The sequence below is a fragment of the Pithys albifrons genome, chromosome 9 (genome assembly GCF_047495875.1).
Source record: "Pithys albifrons albifrons isolate INPA30051 chromosome 9, PitAlb_v1, whole genome shotgun sequence".
In the NCBI taxonomy this organism is placed as follows: Eukaryota; Metazoa; Chordata; class Aves; order Passeriformes; family Thamnophilidae; genus Pithys; species Pithys albifrons.
Genome location: NC_092466.1, coordinates 37733729 through 37752477, shown reverse-complemented (window position 1 = coordinate 37752477; position 18749 = coordinate 37733729). Strand labels below are relative to the sequence as shown.

The 18749-nt window shown below is 52.0% G+C and overlaps 1 protein-coding gene across 3 annotated transcripts in view; it reads left to right on the top strand.

The window, feature by feature from the left end:
- The window catches only part of PRKG1 (protein kinase cGMP-dependent 1), a 341078-nt gene that overhangs the window by 26651 nt on the left and 295678 nt on the right, over positions 1-18749 (top strand). For 2 of the 3 annotated variants that reach the window (XM_071563623.1, XM_071563622.1), the window contains exon 1: positions 3144-3502. The exons of the other annotated variant lie outside the window; for it this stretch is intronic. In XM_071563623.1, the coding sequence (XP_071419724.1) occupies positions 3192-3502 (311 nt within the window). In that variant the 5' untranslated portion in view covers positions 3144-3191. Of the gene's footprint in view, positions 1-3143; positions 3503-18749 lie in introns of those variants that run through there. 3 annotated transcript variants of the gene reach the window in all.

Here is an 18749-nt window from a genome sequence, read left to right as displayed (position 1 = left end):
GTGACATTTGCTTGTCAGTGATCCTTCTGGCTACCTGAGCTTGGCCTCGGGAATCCAGGGAGTGTCTGCAGAGTAGACAGTGTTCAGATACGGTTTTAGCTTGGATAGATGGCAGCTGAGTGGGTGCATTTGGTGACAGATGATCCCTGGAAGGTTTAGAAGCAAAAGCTATTAAAACCTCAGAGCTGTGCAGAGAGGAAATATTGTGAGCTCATCAGAGCCCGCTTGGAGACAAGAAACATCCCTGCTCTGTGTGGTTGCCATCATCAAGCCCTGCTATGCTGCTTTGGGGCTGTCTGCAGATGCTCTTTTTTTTTGGTTTCCTGCTCACTTGACATCCAGGCACAGTGGAGGGAGCACAAAAAGCCTTTGGGATGTCTGTAGCCAAAAGCTCCCTTAACAAACCGAGCAGCTTCACCCCGTCCTCCCAAAACCAAGCCAGTTGGTGCATTCCTGCCATTCTTCTCCCTAAAGCTGTTTCTTTCCGTTCCTTGGATCAAGAAGACAAAGCAGCTGCTCTGAGAGCCTGAAATTTTTCCTTTTCCTTTTTTTTTTATTTATTTTTTTTTATTGGGAGCTTTAAGTTGAAAGGAATTGGATCATGGGATTTATTTTTATTTCAGTGGGATGGTACCCTTGGATCCCGGAGATTACACACCAGCCAGTACCAGGCTCTGCACTCGCCCCATGGTTTCTTTGGGAGAGCAGAGAACAGCCAAAAATAGACAACTGTGGCTGCCTTCCCGTGGCAGAACTCTGGTCTCGGGTTGTGAAGCCCTTTGGGCTGCTCTGGCCTCATCCTTAAAGAAGGGAAGACCAGCCTCAGACTTGCCCGCTGCTGGTTATGGTCTCAAAGCTAAAACTGAGCCATAAAAATCTCTCTTTAGACCTCAAGGGTCTTATGAAAATCTGCTTCCCACCTGCAAATAAATATATTCTTTAGATCTGCTCAGCTAAACTCCTTGACAGCTTTATTGCCCGTCATTTCTCATGGTTATCTCCAGGTCCTCTCTGATCAGGGTGCTGATGTGTCAGTCCCAGGCTGTACACCTCTGACAGAGACCAAATAATGTGACTTTCCTGCTTGTCATTGAGAAATTATGCACCAGTTTCCCCCCAGGGCTGTGATGCTTTTGAAGCCTGGTGGGCTTCAGTTAACTGTGTTGCTGTTTCCCTTGTCCAGACATCAGTATCAGTTCTGGAGGGAGAAAAACAATAAAACTGAAGGCATGTTGGCTGAATGCTATTAAAATATTTTATTTATCACTGATTTCTAGTTTGTAGGCAGCAGGAATGCATCTATTTAATGCTGGTTGTCTTTAAAATGGAAATGTTCAGAGGATATTTGGTACTTTTGTTCCTGCCAAGTTGTGTGAGACCGAAATGGAGGGAATAGACTGTAAAAAATGCTGTCTGAACTTAAACTCATGGAAACAACCAGGGACTTTGCTTTGTGCCTGGCACGTATGTACCAAGGGGACTGAAAACTCAGGCTTTTTGCATAACCTATAGGTGTTTTTTTTTCCCTTTTCACATGCATCTCAGACATGCAGGGGGAATGATATACATGAAGATCCTGCAAAGCCTCATGTCTGTGAACAAAGGCCAGGCCCTCTCCAACACCAGTGTGGAGCATGGAGCACGTGTAATTCCTCATCCTTATTTTTTTAAAATTTATTTTATAAACCATCGGCAGTTTGTAAGCTGGAGCTTTGGACTCAGGCAAGCACCAGTATGTAACAGTAAAATAAAACTAAAAGGGAAAACCCAAAAGAGCTCAATCCCATAAACAGGGTCTGGATGCCTGGCATTCCCGGCTAATGCCCCTGTGGGAGGTCTAGATAACCAACACGTAACCACCACCCACCTCCAAAAAAACCATATCCCTGCCTGCATCCTCCTCATCCCCAAATCAAACTCTGCAGGAGGGAATAGAAGTAGCTGCTTGTGCTACCCTGAAAACATCTGAGCAGGGAATTGTGCTGCAGAAGCTCTTGGGGGAGTCAGCACCCAGCTGGGCTGTAAGGGGCTTCTATCCCCGAGTCCTCCAGCCCGGACAATCTCATCAGGAACCCCAAACAAGCCCCCACACCCCTCTTTCTTTCCCCGGGGGGCCGTCCCGGGCGCTGTGCTGTCACGATGTGCATGTCCCTTGAGCGCCAGGACCATTTGGCACGGCGGGCTCAGCCGATCCGGCTCGTTTATTTGCTGTTTTTGTGCTGCAGCCCCGCGGATTGTAGCGGGGACGTAGAGCCGGCGTGCAGCGGCTCGCAGGGAATGCGAGTGAACGAGGGAAAATCCCGCACTCCGGGAAAAGCCGATCGCCTTTGGTACGGCAGAAACGAGCGTGTGCTTTCACGTGGGTGTCTGGGCTACACGGAAAATCTCTTACAGTTTAAGTTAAGGGGTTTTTTAGTGCTCTGAAATCCATCTGCCCTGCCTCCAGGCTTTTTCTAGTGCAGACATACTTGACCGATATTCCCATGGAAATCTGGGTTTTTGGAGCCCGAAGCTTGCCGAGACCGAGGAGAAGCCATGCCAGGCGCCGGCTTGCGCTTCCACTCGGAGCAGGCACCAAAAATGGGCTATTTAAAAACAAAGTAAAGGGGAGATAAGCCGGGCAAGTTCCTCAGGGAGAAGGGGCATCTGGAGTGGAGCAGAGGATGAGGGAGGGGAGCGGGGCACGGCGGCAGCGGGACCGGCAGGCAGAACGGTGCGGGGGGCTCGGACCCGTGTGATGCACTCCTCCCGCGGGAGGACGGGCGGGTACGGAGGCATAGGGGCTGGTCCCCACGGGCCCCGTCCCTCCCTCCTTCTCCGCAACCCTCGGGCGACCCCGCGGGGCGTGGGCGGCGCGGGGAGCGGCGGGGCCAGGCGGCAGCGAGCGGGGAGAGCATGTGCGTCCTCCCGCCGCCTCCTCGCCCGCCTCCGCTCCCTCCCTCGCCGCCGCCGCGGGTGTGTGTGTGTGTGTGTGTGTCTCGCTGCCTCGCCAGCCCAGCCTGCCGCAGGCGGAGCGCGCTCGCCCCGAGCAGCAGCGCGGCCGCGGAGCGCCGGGCCGGGGGGCGGCGGCGGCCCCGCCGGGCCGGCCCGAGGGGGCGGCGGGGGTCAGGGTGGCCCAGGGGGTGTGGGAAGGCGGCCCGGGGGGGCAGAAGTTGCCGGGAGCGGCGAGGGGCGAGCGCGGCGGCAGGACCATGGGCACTTTGCGGGATTTACAGTACGCGCTGCAGGAGAAGATCGAGGAGCTGCGGCAGCGCGATGCGCTCATTGACGAGCTGGAGCTGGAGTTGGACCAGAAGGACGAACTGATCCAGAAGCTGCAGAACGAGCTGGACAAGTACCGCTCGGTGATCCGGCCCGCCACGCAGCAGGCGCAGCAGCAGAGCGCCGGCACCTTGCAGGGCGAGCAGCGGACCAAGCGGCAGGCGATCTCGGCCGAGCCCACCGCCTTCGACATCCAGGATCTGAGCCACGTCACCCTCCCCTTCTACCCCAAGAGCCCGCAGTAAGCAGGGTGTCACCCCGGGGTCACCCTCAGCCCCCGCCACCCCTTTCCCCTCGCTGCCGCCCCTGTCCCTGCGTTCCCCTTCATCCCCGGGCGAGGAGTGGGGCGCGGGGGGTACGGAGCGGCCCCGCATCTCGCATCCTCCGGGGCGGCCCCGCGGGGTGGGAAAGTTGCGAGCACCAGGTTTGCGGGGGCACGTGTGGCAGGAGCGAGCGCCGGGCTGCGAGGAGAGGGACACCCTCGTCCCCCGTCCCGCCGCGTAGCTGGGAGTCCTGGTGGCGCCGGGCTGCGAGGAGAGGGGCACCCTCGCCCCCGTCCCGCCGGGTCGCTGGCAGTCCTGATGCCGCCGGGGCTGGACCGGAGCGGATCGCGGGCTCAGGGGCTTCACCGCTGCGGGAGGGGACAGGACAAACCCGGGGGTCGCTCCGCGGTTCCGCAGGGGGACATGCCAGAAGGGAATCTTGGTGCCCGATGGGATGCTGTGCCGGCTCTCCGGCAGCCTCCTGTGCTTGGGCGGTGCTGGCGTTTTGGGCAGTGGCGTTTGGCAGCGGCGGGGGCTCCGTGCAGTCTGTTCTGGTCCGGTGGAGGGTGTGCTGGGGGCGGGCAGGCAAAGTTGTGGGGATCCTCCGCTCCCGGCGCTGCCCCGGTTTCACACCTGCCGGAGATTAGGGCAATTAGAGCAATAATGGAGAAATGGAGCCCTCGCGGGAGTGGGTTTGCTGCCTGCGCTCAGTGCCTTTTCCTGGCCAATAAACCGCCGTGCCTTTGGCTCAGCGCTCCTCCAGGGACAGAAAAGGAGGAGGACGGAGGTACTGGCGGTGCTGGGCACATATGCAGGCGCCGCACGAACTCCTGGCGGCCGGCACAGCCTCCTGCCCTGCGGCCGGCACCTGCCTCGGGGGCATAGCTGGGAGCGCCGGAGGATCCCGGAGCTGTCCTGGCACTCGGGTGGGTGCGTGTGTGCTCCGTGTGTGTGCCGTGTGTGCGTGCGGGGCGGCCGCTGCATCCCCGGCCCCCGCGTGGGGAGCCCGGGTGTGCCGGTGTGTCCCTGGCAGGGATGGAGGGCACATGGCCTGTGTCCCATTGCTGTCCCGGTGCTGCTCTGGGTGGGGATGGCGAGGCACAGGACCGGTGGCCCAGTGCTGTCCAGGTGTTTCTCGTTATTCTCTGGTGCCGTCCAGGTGTGTCCCATTGCTCTCTGGTGCCGCCTCGGTCGGGGTCCCGCTGCTGCCCTGGTTTGCCCCAGTGCTCTTCGGTGCTGTCTCAGTGCGTCCCCGTACTCTCCCCGTGCCCTCCCGGTCGGGGTCCCGGTGCGTTTCATTGCTGTGTCTCATTGCTATGCCGGTGTGTCCCAGTGTTGCCTCGGTGTGCCCCATTGCTCTCCGGCGCCCTCCCGGTCGCTGTCCCGTCGCTGTCCCGCTGTGTCCCCTCGTCCCCGGCCCGAGCCCTCCCCGCCGCCATGGCCTGTCCGGCCGCTGCCCGCGCTCAGAGTGGCCGCCATGGCCGGGCCTGCGGGGCTGCCGCTCCGTCCCCTCGTTCCCGCTCCCATTCCCCTCATTCCCATTCCCTCTCACCCCCGTGCCCATTCCCATCCCCACTCCCGCCGCCTTTCTCCGCAGATGTTTTGCCCTTTTAAGGCGACTCGCCGCGTATTCAAAGGGCTGTGAGGGGTCGGCGGGCAGCGGAGCGAACCCCCTCAGCGGCCCCCATAGTGTGTGGGGCGAGGGGGCACCAGACCCACCCAACACCTACGTTGTGTGCAGCGAGGGGGCACCAGACCCACCCAACACCTACATTGTGTGCAGCGAGGGGGCACCAGACCCACCCAACACCTACATTGTGTGGGGTGAGAGGGACCCAAACCCCTCACAGTGTGTGGGACAAGGGGGGCCAAAACCCCCCAAAGTGTGTGGGGTGACAAGGAACCAAACCTGGGGGTGAAGGGAACCAAACCCCCCACAGTGTGTGGGGTGACAAGGAACCAAATCCCCCACAGTGTGTGGGGTGAGGGGGCACCAAACCCACCCAAACCCCCCCACAGTATATGGGGTGAGGAGGCACCAAGCCCCCCACAGTGTGTGGGGTGAGGGGGAACCAAACCCACCCAACACCCACAGTGTGTGGTGCCAGGAGAACACCAAGATGGTATAAAGCTTTAACTCCCTCTCAAACACACACAAAATACTGATTTCTCTGCCTATTTGCCCCTTGGTGACCTCAGAGTGGGGCTGGAGCTGCCCAGGGCAGAGCCACAGGTCTGGGAGCCTCTGCTGTAGGCGGGGAAACATGTAGGAATCCTACCCAAGCCTTGGACTGGCGTTTTCCAGCTGGAATTGTCGCTATTCCCAGTGTAAATGCCTCCCTGCAGCCTGCCCGGGGGTGTGGCACTGAGGGAGTGTTTGGTGTCCACCTTCCCTGGTCAATACTCAGAATATTTACAGTATTTCAGTCAACTTGTGGCTGTGAATCCTAATTATGTCCAGGGCCAGGTTGGACAGGGCTTGGAGCAACCTGGACTATGGAAGGTGTCCGTGCCCATGGCAGCGGGTGGCATTGGGTGGTGTTTCAGGTCCCTTCCAACGCAAAGCACTCTGATTCCACAAAAAGAGGCTTGTTGATGGCTTCAGGAGTGTATGTGGCTCTGGGAAGGGTTCACTGCCCTGTGTCCCTCAGAGCCTGGGGGTGAGGTAGCTCTGTGTGCTGGGTAAGGGGCAGAGGAGCTGGAGGCACAACTGCCCAAACAAGCTAAGAAGGGCTGGCTCATCTCCCCCTCCTCATGCTGAACCTCAGTGAGGGTTGAGGCAGCAGCATCCAGCCCTTGAGGCCACCAAAAAGTGCTCAGAAGAAAGGTGGATGTGGCACCTGGGGCCGTGGTTTGATGGTGGGCTTGGCAATGCTGGGTTAGACTTGATCTTAGAGGGCTTTTCCAAACTGAGTGATTCTAGAGTAACCTGTGGGGTTCTTTTTGCAGTTTGGTGGTGACCAACTCTGGTACTTGAAGGGAGCCTGAAAGAAGGATGGAGAGACACTGGAGTGCCAGGACAAAGAGGAATGGCTTCCCATTGCCAGAGGGCAGGGTTAGAACAAATGTTGGGAAGGAATTCTTCCCTGTGAAGGTGGGCAGGCCCTGACACAGGTTGGGCAGAGAAGCTGTGGCTGCCCCATCCCTAGGAGTGTCCAAGGCCAGGTTGAACAGGGCTTGGAGCAACCCGGGCTGGTGGGAGGTGTCCCTGCCCATGGCAGGGAGTGGAATGGGATGAACTCTAATGTCCATTCCAACCCAGATTGGTCTGTGATTCTATGAATGGCATTGAAAATGTGGAAGTGAACTTAATTGCCTCATTTGGAAATATATAATTAAGTTTGCTGCAAGGTCTTACCTTCCACAGAAACCTTTTCATTTAAGGTACATACAGTTTAAAAAAATGCAGCTGTTTCAGAGCTATGAGAGTTTGAGTTGCTGTTGCAGAATTGGGCTTGTGTTGCCTTTGAAACTTACTGAAAAGTGAAATGGGACATTGTGGGTTCACATGAGGCGTTTATAGCTAAAAATCTGTGGAGGGACATGTCCTGCCATTTTCTTTCAACTTACAAGGCTGGCGAGAGAAGGCAGGCATTGGCATCTTTGTCAGTCTTCCTCTTCAAGGAACTAGAAGCCAGTTTTTGAAAAAAAAAGTGGTTTGCTTTCTTTCCCACCTGAAAAAAGAAACAACTTGCAAAAAGTGACAAAGAGGGCACAGACTGTGTGTGGTTTTCTGTGTAGAAAAATGCTGTGACAAACCTTTATCTCCTGTTCATTTTCTAAAATTGCTGCTCTTGTTTGTTTTTTTCACACCTTTGACCTCTCCCAGGGTCTGTCCTGGCTGCTGACAGCCTGTCAGCATGGGAAGAATCCTGTGAGTTTGTACTACCTGCTCTTCCAATTAAAATTTTACAGAGCAGCCAACCAAAGGAAAGCCTTTTTAACTACCAAGCTTCAGCTCTTCCCTTTCCTTATGTGGTACTTGCCATGGGAAAATACCCAGGACTTTAATTGTAACAGCCTGGTTTTTTCAGGGATAGGTGATGGCTGTTTGCTTTTTTGGAAGTTTGTGTAATCAGGATATTTTCTTCTCCAGTGTGCTGGTTTAAAGGCGAACCAGCAGGGGAAATGAACTCACCACAAGAGAGATTATAAGTCAGAGCTAAAATTTAATAATAATATTACAATAACAACACTGACACAAAAGGGAAATTGCTTTCAACTCACAAACCCCAGCAGTATAACCCAGTGTCCTGGGGCACAAACCCAAGGGGGTTTGTTTGCCCTTGTGCTGAGACCCCTGTGGTTCCCCCAAGTCCAGAGCAAAAGGAAAAGAAAAACCTGTTGGTGCAGGCAAGGGCTGTGGTCTGGACGAGAGCGGTGATCTCCTCCTGTCAAGGTCCTGCTGCTCCTCTGGATCCAAGGAGAAGTTCCCAAAGGTCTTCTTACCCCCCACTTATGTACCCTCAGGGAGCACCCAGTCCCTCCCCCTGGGCGGGGACTCACACAATGGGTGATTAACTCTGGGAGCCAGGGGGTGTTGAACTGTTGATGGCCCATTGGCAGCTCCGCCCCCTCAGGCTGGGTGTGAAGTGATAATGGCTCCCTGGGCAGCTGCTGCTAATGGCCCATTGTCCTTGGGGAATGAATAGAGGGGGTAGAATACACAGCTTTGATCACCCCCACACAGGGTTAGCTGGTCCCTCCTGCTGAACTAGGACACCCGGAAAGGAAAAAAAGAATTTAGAAGCAGAGAGATGGTGAGTGTGAGGGGCCTGATCTCTTGGATGAGGTGGTGTGACACAAAAAGCGACAAAATGCCTTGTGGTTTGTAGGAAACACTGAATAAGAAAATCTACTTGTTTTGGGGAGTTAACAGAGTTAGAATGTAAAGTAGGGGAACCTGCCACACTCCCAGAGATTGGTTTGTGAGGGGAGGAGCAGCCTGTGAGTTGTATTTAAGAGGTCTGGTTTAAGCAGTGTAAAGTATTTGGTTGCATAACCTTAGGGAAAGTACAACAGACATATAAGGGATTTAATAAAATCCCTGTAATGGCCAAATTGGTTTTTGAAGGCAAAAGTGCACATCTTCTGTAGGCTTGAGGCGTATTTTTAAGTGATCATAATAGTCATAAAACCCCTCAGGAATACTTGAAAAGCACTTCATATTTAGAGTGTTTGCATAAAACGAGCTGCTGGTGTTTGTCAATGGTGTGTATTAATTAAGATAATAATTCATTATTTAAGGCTCTCAAACTGTAGTTCTGAAAAAGCCTCCAGAGCAAGGCAAACCCCTCTTGTCTTAAACCACACTCTCTCTTCTTTCTGAAAGTTTGGAGGATGGTTGGTACAGAATGTAACCAGTGGTGGCTGAAGGGCTGGTGGTGAGGAGCTGAGGCATCCTGACAGTGGTGGCTCCCTGGAATGTGGGACTGGAACGTGGATTGTGGTGGCCTTTTTAGTCCTGTTGCTTTCTGGTTTGGTGCAGAAAACATCTCACCAAAAGCAGTGGAGCTGTAGTAGAGGTAGTGGTGAAGGCTTCATTTTTTGTTTTTGATGTCAAGATGTAATTCGCTCTGATGTGTCCAGTGAGCAATTAATTGAAATGCATTTATCATTTGAGAGTTACTGCGTGCTGTGGTTGCTTTTCTGTGCTCTGTGATCTGATGTTGAACCCATCTGAATGTAGGATCAGCTAATTCTTGATGAAGCATCAGCGGTGTCGCGAGGTTTCTGATGTGCAGGATTTTGGGGGTCGGGACTTCCCTGCTGTGTGTCCAGTGGTGCTGTGCAGTGTCTCCCCACTGGTGGGACACCTGCTGGGGGTGAGTTTTACTGTGAGGGATGTTCTGCTCCTTAAGTTTGAACACACAGTAATTCAGGTGTGGTTTTCCTCTGTCTTGACAGGGCTGTGGTGGTGGATGGGCTTCCCTCTGCACACTGGCTGAGGCTCTGAGCTGCTTCAGTGGAGTGGCAAGAGGGACGTTGCTGGTAGTCTGGCTCTTTGTGTAATGTGTAATAACCTTCTGAGGTTGGGTTACTAGTGGTGGTAAGGGATAACTGCGCGGTGTTCAGTTGCTATGCAGAGGACTAAGATTTCTCTCTGCTGGAAGCAGTGTCACCTCTCAACACCCCTCTGTCCCTGTAGACAGGGAGTGTTTATGCTGAAAGTAAACTCTTAAGGACCAGAGGGTTTCATTCAGAGGACGGTAAAAAAACCAGTTCACTGGGCAAAGCTATTAAACCCACGGACTTGTTTTATCCTTTTCTGTCTGGCTCCTGCATTCCTGAGTTTAGTTGCAAGATTTGTCCCTGCAGTCTCAGTTATCCTTAGTTCTGCTCAGCAGCAAGCAAAAGACTTCCCTGGATGTCTGCTGCTTTTGGACACTAATTTTATTAGTGTGCTGTCAATAAACTATCTTTTAAAGCAGCGGAGTTCTGTTCACAACCTGCATTGACATTTTCATGGTGGTTATATGCAAAACAAAACTATTCACCAATATAGCATTGAGCACACCGATAGCACTTTAATGAAGGTGGTAATTAGCATAGAAACTATTTTTTAAAATTGTAATCCAGCTCCATAAATTTAATTTTCTACACAATTAACTTTTCTGGAACAATTATCTGTATTGCTCTTCCCTGTATTACATTCAGAGCTATGTTTATGAATACTGTAGTTGGGTAGTTTGAAAATGCAACCACAGGAGAGCCCAGGCCATGGACACAAATTCCTTGTCTCCAGACTCTCTGTGAAAGCATTGCTGAGCTTTAGCATCCAGTTCCTAAACACAGGATGGATCTTACATGTCTGAAATTAATAACAGTAGTCAAAAGCCAGATCAGAGTGCTGATGCCGAGCGGAAATGTGTGTAGTAGCACAGGATTCACCCAGCCAGCTGCCTCTGCTGAACCCCAACTTGCTGAGCACCAGATGCAGAATAGGAGTCAAGGGGAAAAAAATTGCACATTTAGAGTATTAAAAAGGACACAGTGACTTGATATGTATCAAATTCTTTGGGTTTCCTGCTCGGGATAGGTACTGAGTTCAGAAATCATTGAATACGAACCTCATCCTAAGGGAAGGGCTCCTGGAAAGCTGAGCTAGAGGTGATGGCTGTTTAAAGGCCACTTACTGACATGACTGATAGTCCTTACTGCCCGTGCTGCTGGTATTTGTTTGCTTTGGCTTTTCACAAGGCCAAAATATTTGCCTAAGTGTCAGCATAGAGGATAACTCTAGAAATGTTTATCATCTGCTGCTTTGTCATTTCTAAGGGGTATGTGCAGGCAGAGAAGTCCCTGACATTCATGTTCTGTGTAGCTTTTGTTTTGAAGGGCTGATAGAACAGGAAAAAACAAAAGTATTTGTTGCTTCTTTGGAGCCTAAACCATGAAAATAATTCCTTTCTCCTTCTTAGTGTCTACAGAAAGTGGGGGGTAGTAAGTGTGCAAACCACTTGGGCACGTGCTGTGTATCCTGCCATCCTGAACGTGGGAAATGGTATCCAGCTGTTTCCGAAACGGTGGGAAAGCACCTGCCTGGAAGCGTTTGTGTCGCGGAGAGGGCTCCAGTGTACTTGGGAAACCGAGAGCGCGGCACTCGTGTTTTGCAGTGCTCCTGCAGTCACTGGTTTCCTTGGAAACTGGCGCCTGAGCAGGGAGAGCCAAACTTGAACGCTGGGGCCTGCCTTCAGAGTAGAGAATGGGCTGTCAGACTTCAGAAAGTAGGGTTGGGGTATTTGGATGGTTGGGGCTTGTGTGTTAGGAGCAAACTTGAAGTAGGGTATCACTGAAAAAAAGGCCCCTTGTCAGGGTGCAGCATTTTCCCTGCCCGGAGTGGGGTTTCTTTGCCCAAAATTGCCTTTTTTGATTCATTTTGTGAGCATATTCCTTGGACGTGTTTCCTGCTAAACACACAAACTGTCAGGAAAGCTGTGCACTGGGTCTGTGATGTGGGCTTGGGAACTACCCAGGCCAGGGCAGCTCGTTTTGTTCTCTTGTTTAATGTTCTGTGTGGCGGTGATGTGAACAAACAGGCAAAATCATAATGGAGCTGTTTGAGGTGACTGAAAATTAAACTGGAGACTTGTAAATACGTTGTGTGATAGTTTGTGTTAAATGTGGTATCTCAGGTGCAAGGGATATAAGTAATGACATGTATATATTTAATGCACGTAGGGGAGTATTGCATCAATCCTAATACACATTTATTAGGATAGAAAACAATCAGGTTTCAGTATCAGTGGACTATATGGAATTTTTTGCAGTACTGGCAGGACTCTGGGATTGCATTCTAGTCTAGTGGAAGGTGTTGCTGCCCAGAGCAGAGGAGTTTGAATGAGATAATTTTTAAGGTCCTTTTAAAATCCAAAGCGGTCTGTGGTTTCATGTCGATGCTGTTGGTTTCTGTGACCACAGAGGGTCATTCAGATTGAGGAGCAAAGGAGTAAATATCTGGTGCCCTGGGTGTGATGGAAATCTGAACCCATTGTTCCCAGCCCCCAGTGCAAGTGGGTGCCTGGGATCTGTCAGTGCCTGTTAGGATTTAAACTGCCCATTTGATGTCATTTGTGTGCAGAGATCCAGCGGGTGAGAGGAATTCATTAGCGCTCTTGTATTGCACAGGCTAAATGAGGAAAATAACTTCTCGTGGTGGGTGACATTTCTGATGAATAGAGGAAATCAATGGCCCTGTGACTCGCAGCAGCACATCGGGGCAGTGGCCAAGCACTTCAGAAAGGTGTAGATAAAGCAGATGTGATGCAGGTAATGCCACTCAGCTGTACTTTGGGGCTTGTTGGAAACAATAGCTACCTCCGGCTACAGATGCTTTCAAAATCGGGGCTCCTAAACACCTGAGAAATTCCTTTGGGTAAAATGGAAGATGGGGCATTCTGGAAATCAGGAATTACCAACTCTGCCTCTTTGCCTTGAAATGTCACTGTTGTTTATATTAATGCAAGTCTGGGATGGGGGTTATGTGTGAGGTGTAACAGTGAACATGGTCCCCTAGAGGAGATAAACATCCTTCAGCAGCTCCTGTGCTTTGGGGCTGGGTATGTGTATTCAGTGAGTGGAGCAGGGGATTTTGACTGCTGAGAAATGCCAGGAGGGGCTGTGCCACAGCTCGCTCCTGCTGCTTGGGACTGGGCAGCTGGATCCCTGCTCCAGAGGGTGTGGAGGCTGGAGTTCCATCCTCTTCTCCCTTTTCTTCTGAGCCCTTGATTACTTTCCTGAGCATCTTGTTCTACTCCTTCTCCTGCCCAAGATTTTCCTCCCTTCCCAAGGGTGTTGGTTATTCCCTCTCAGCACCAAAGCTCTTCCTTCTACAAAGCTGTCCCATCCGACTTCACATCTCCCTAAAAATCCTGCCTTGTTTCTTGAGTACATCAAGAGGTAGAGAACCTCCAGTGACAGGAGCACAAGATCCCACAGGAGGCTGGATTTTTCTGCCAATCCAGCTTTTTTGGTGTGCCAGTTGGTACAAATCAGGTGTGACTGATCAGGTGTGACATCCCCTGGGCCTCCTGTTGGGCAAACAGCAATTCTGTGGTGTTGGCTGCTTGCACCTTGCTTAGCTCAGCCAACAGATGGATCATGTACATCCCTCCCCTGTCCCAGCACCAAAGAGGGACACAAGGAGAGTGGCTGGTTCTCTCTGTCGCTGTTGTGCTGGGTTTGGCTGGGATGGAGGTCATTTGCTTCACTGTTGCTGCCCTGGGTCTTTGTTTTGGATTTGTGCTGTTTTCCTTATCCAACACAGAGCCAAGGCGTTTCTGCTCCTGAGCCCACCATGAGCAGGCTCAGGGTACACAAGAAACTGGAAGGGGACACAGCTGGGACAGCTGGTCCCAACTGCCCAAGGGATGTCCCATGTTGTGCTCAGCATATAAAGCTGGAGGAAGGGAGAGATGTTTGGAGTGATGGCATTTGTCTTTCCAATTCCCCTTCATGGGTGGTGGAGCCCTGCTTTCCTGGGAGTGGCTGGACACCTACCTGCCCGTGGGAAGTGTGGAATGAATTCCTTGTGGCTTTTGCTTTGCTTGTTGAATTTTCTTTATATCAGCCCATTTTACCCTTCTGATTCTCTCCCCCACCCCAGCTGGGTTGGGAGGTGCGAGCGGGTGGTTCTTGGTTTTGGCTGGGGTTACACCTGGAGCAGGTCCTGAGCTCTGAGCTGTGGCCATGGCTGTGTCAGTGCCTCCGCAGGTGTATCTCCAAAGGGATTGTGGCCCAAGGGTGAGTCCATGCTGGAGCAGACACACCTGGAAACATCAGTGGCTGTGCATGAGGTCGTGGTGGAGCGCCTCAAAGCACATGGCCATGGATGAACTTGGGGCAGGGCTGGTGCACCCCTGGAGGGACCGAGGCCAGGGTTAGGGCCATGTTTGAGCAGGTTCCCTCCTGGGGGGTCTGTGCCTGTGGGTCAGGCATTGTTGGAGCAGGGATGGGTGTTGTGGCATGTGGAGAAAGGCCTTGCTGGAACAGAGTGACCGTGGCTGTGGATAAAGAAGTGTATGCCACAGCGGGAAACCCCTGGGGAGAATGGCCTGTGGATAAGACTCCACCTGGAGCAGGGAGTCCCTAAGGGTCTGCAGTCTCTGGATAGGTCCAACCTGGAGCAGGGGCAAGGACAGGAGTTCCTTACTTAAAGGTCAGGTTCTGGTCCAGGCGTGGAGAGAGGAATGGATGTACCTTGAAATTGTTAAAAGCTGGGATTTGAATTGCACGTCATGGGGCATTACTGTAGCAGGAACCCCTTGCTGTGAACGGGAGCAAGGGGAGGGGCTCCTTGCAGTGTCAGACCCTGCAGGGACAGTGACTTTGAGCTGTATTGACAAAATGCCCCTCTGTGATGGCTGAGTGACATCCTGCAGGGCCTCGGTGCCTTTGTGCCCTGTTTGATGGAGTGCTGCTCCAGCACCTCCCTGGTAGTGTTTGGCATTGTCCTAATTGCAGACCAGACAACAGCCATGGCTCAGTGGTGGGGAGGTCCAGGCAAGGGAGCAGGACGGATCTCAGGTAGAAACACGGTGGGGTGTGTATGCCTCCCTGCAGAACTCCTCTCTGAGCTCTGGGATGGGGCTGTGCCTCTCAACCTGGGAGATATTTCCAAACCAGTAGGGGGGCGGGGGGGGGGGTGGCGTGTATGCTGTCTCCATGTTTGCCTCACCTCTTTGCACATTTAAATGCTGCTGAGACAGCAAACGCACAAAGGGGCCAACACATCTCATACTTGTCAGACACCTGATTGCTCCATGCTCTGCCGGGTGGGGCCGATGGGGCATGCAGAGGAGATGGCTTCGCTCTGTTAGCCCTGCACCCACGCATGGAGGGACTCGGTACCACGGTAATGAGCTCCTGGACAGAGCTGGAGTGAGGAGATACTCTGCTCTTACCGACCTTCCCCTGTCTCAGCCCTGGGAGGAAGTTGGGCTTGTGGTTGAAGTTCCGCGGTGCTTCTGCTTGGAGGAGGGATGCAGGTGGTGCAGCTCCCTGATTTTGCTGCTTCCAAAGTGATCTGACAGGTATCCTGGCAGGAGGAGCTCTCGTGGCCTTTTTCTGACAGATCTGTTCCAGGTGGATGCTGTGTTCCAGCCCAACAGCCTTCCATTTGCAGATTCCCAAGGGAATGCTGACATTCCTCTCACTTCCCTCCTTCTCTTGCTGGATTTATTGGTGTGCCTGCAGGAGGGTTTTCTGCAGGCAGGGCAAGCTGGAATTCCAGCACATGGGCAGGGGTTGCCAGCACAGGTACATTCCCTATGCCACCGCTGCTTCCTGGGGATTTGGGGCTGGGAAGAGGGACACTGGGCTCTCTTTAGTGGCAACCCCACCTCTGCTGCTCTCCTGCTGGATGCAGCTTCTCCATCTTCTGCTTTCCAGGTGTTTTTACCTTCTCATCAGCCGCCAGGGCAGGTACTTCAAGAGCATGTGCTGTCCATGTCTAGGAACAAATTATTGCTTCCTTCATAAATCCCCATTTTCTTCTTTCCTTTGGGCTTTGTGCAAGGATGACTGTTTAACATTGTTTAGGTAGGGAAAACAACTCCAAAATGAGCTCACCAAAGGAATCTCAGTTTTTTGGTTTTGTGCCACTATTCTTGCACAGACAAAACAGGTGTTCTGAGTTTTTTTTTAAATTTATTTTTTTATTTGAAAGCCAAAAATATTCAAATAGGAAAACCACTAGCCTGGTGTTCAGAGCACCCCTTGGCGTATATAAAGCCAGGTTAAGGCATTATCCCAGTGTCTGCAGGGACAAGTGGAAAAGCTTCCATAGAGAGTGGGGCTGCCCCTTCAGCACGGTGGGGACAAACACATGGGGGACCTGCCAGGAACAGGAGTCCCTGTCACTCATATTTCATCTCTGGGGCCCAGTGGCTCTTTTCTCTGCCCTTGCTTTGACTGGAAGTTCCACCTGCAAACTCTGAAGAACTCTTTTAAATTGCAGGTTTAACCTTTTCCCACTCATTTTTCAGTGTTTTCCACCACAAAACTGTCTTGCTCCTGTCTGTGACAGGCAGGTATTTTAAGCTGGAGTCACATTATGTGATGAAGCTCACTGGATTTAGAGGGCACAAAAATGTGGGCTGCAGGGCGGGTACTGAAGAAAGCTCCAGTTTAAATACAGCTGAACAACATTCCAGAACATCAGAACATTGTGGCAGAGTTGTTGAATTGATACAAAATATCTGAAGATGTAGCAGGCAAGATGTAAAGCTGTGTGGTGGTGTTCCCTGTTGCTGTGGGATCTGGGACTGGGACAACCTGGCTCGTGCCCTGAAGTGAAGCAGAGGGTCAGGTTAGCTGTGTGCAATAGGAAAGCTTGTGCGAAGTGCCCGGAGGGGAGGATCTTTACAGGGGTTTGAAGTTTTAATGTATGCTGGCGGAGCCTTCTGAGGCTTAGGTTATGGCTCCTGGGGAGCCTTCAGCTCCACTGCCTCTCCTGATTTCCTTGGTCAGCAGCTGAAACACTCGGTGACTGTTCATACTGACGGAATGATGTATCATGGGGAGATAATATTCCATGCTTCTCCCAAGCTTCTTAATGGAATTTTTATCAGTTTCACTGAAGCATACAATGCACAGAAGCTGGCTTTGCTGGCAGGTTGTTTGCTCTGTGGCTGCTTCAGAATTGCCTTGGTGCTCTCTGTTTGACTTCCCAGTGGAAATAGGAGAGGGGCCATCCCCCCCGAAATGCCAGGTGTTTGCAGCCACCGGGTCACCAGGGGACAGGCAGGGCAGGACCGTGGGCTGCCAGTCCTGACCATCCCCTGTGGATGCTTCACTGCTCCATCCCTCCCCCTTACACTGCTTTGCACTTCTTTTTCCTTCCACCGACATCATCTGCTTCTTTTAAACCTCTCTTGAGCTCTGTGTGTTTTTGGAAGACCTAAAAGCCTGTTTTTTTTAATCTGTTCGTGTTGGTGATGCTGAGATTGCACAGGCACAGCTGTTCAGTGCCTTGACACCATTTTCTCTGGGATTGCTTTGCTGTCTCAAGTGCACTTTGCTGCAGTACATGTATCAAGGGTAAAAGGCAGCCACCTCAGCAAATTAGTGTGAAAGCACTGGAGGGGAATTGCAGACATGTGTGGTGCTATGGTTCTTTTTATTGAGTGAAAATCTGTCCTTCTGCCTGTGGCCTGTGCTTTTAAAAAGTATTTGTTGTGTAGGGACGGCTTCTGAGGAGTAAAATCAATTGTCTGTGCACTCATCTGAAGGGAAAATTGGGTGCTGCACAGACAGGGATCTGTCTGTGTGGTAAAACTTCAACAGGCAGGGTTGGGTTTAAGTGATCATCATTCATGCAGCATTTAGTACGTCTCCTATTAACACAGGCTGAGAGAGTTGGGGGTGCAGCCTGGAAGAGAGAAGGCTTTGGATATTGCTGAGAGCCCCTTCCAGGGCCTCAAGGGACTCTGAGAGAGCTGGAGAGGAACTGGGGACAAGGGATGGAGGGACAGGACAAGGGGAATGGCTTCCCACTGCCAGAGGGCAGGGACAGATGGGATAGTGGGAAGGAATCCTTCCCTGTGAGGGTGGCAGGCCCTGGCACAGGTTGGGCAGAGAAGCTGTGGCTGCCCCATCCCTGGGAGTGTCCCAGGCCAGGTTGGACAGGGCTTGGAGCAATCTGGGCTGGTGGGAGGTGTCTCTGCCCATGGCAGGGGGTGGAATGACATGGGCTGTGAGGTCCCTCCCAACCCAAACTGTTTGTGGTTCTCTTCTGTGTAGCCCTAAACCTCATGTATGCTAACTTTCTTAATGAAAAAAAAGTTTTCAGTCCTGCACATGCCACAGGTTTTCAAATATGCCATCCTGTGACAAAAGAAGAACGGACGCCTCCCAAATACTCAGTAGGGTTTTAATGCTTTTTAAACAAGAATCTCAAAAAGCCCAATGTTATTTTTGGTTACTGTGTGAGAAGGCTTTTCTTTGCAGCAGCCTCCACTGTGAAGGCACTGGGTTGAAACCTCTCTTTTACCAGCATCTGGGTGGTGTTGAATGAAAGAATTAATCAACCTGTGGCCAGTCTGGCAAAGCAACCACCTGATGTGTCCTGTTGGATTATGAGAGGCTTGGTTCTGAGCCAGGCATGGCTGAAGTGCAGAGCTCGTCTTCACTGCTGGGGCCCCAGCTGAAAACCTTATTTTTACCCCCAAGGCTCAGGACAGTGGTCACACCACAGAGATTTCTGCTGGGGAACAAAAGCAAATTCCTCATCAGTGAATGTAATCAAATGGTGATGCTGCAGCTGGTTCCTTCCAGCCTCTAAATGCAGACAAAATAGCACATAGTAGAGAAGAAATGTTTGCTGAGTTAACTGGGCTATATTTAGGTGCCAAATAAACAGATTTCTGCTGTTGACCCTCCCCCTCACACCCTGAAAACTGCTTTTTAGACTGTCTGTGAAAGTCTTGTCTGTTCATGGCTTGTTTTCTCTGCAGGAAGAGGAATTCAGAGCGGTAGGGAAAGGGCATCTGTCACAGCTGAATATGGAAAGGCAAGTTCTGGGGCACACAGTGCCTGTGTCCAACCTTGTTCCCTCTCCTTGGCCCTTCCTTAGTGCTACATCCACAGGCTGGTTTAGGTTCAGAACCTTAAACCCCCCAAAACTCCCCATGGGAATCTCCTGAGGTTTAACAAGACCAAGTGCTGTGCTGGAGCTGGGTCAGGACAGCGCCCAGGATCAGTCCAGGCTGGGGATGAGCAGATGGA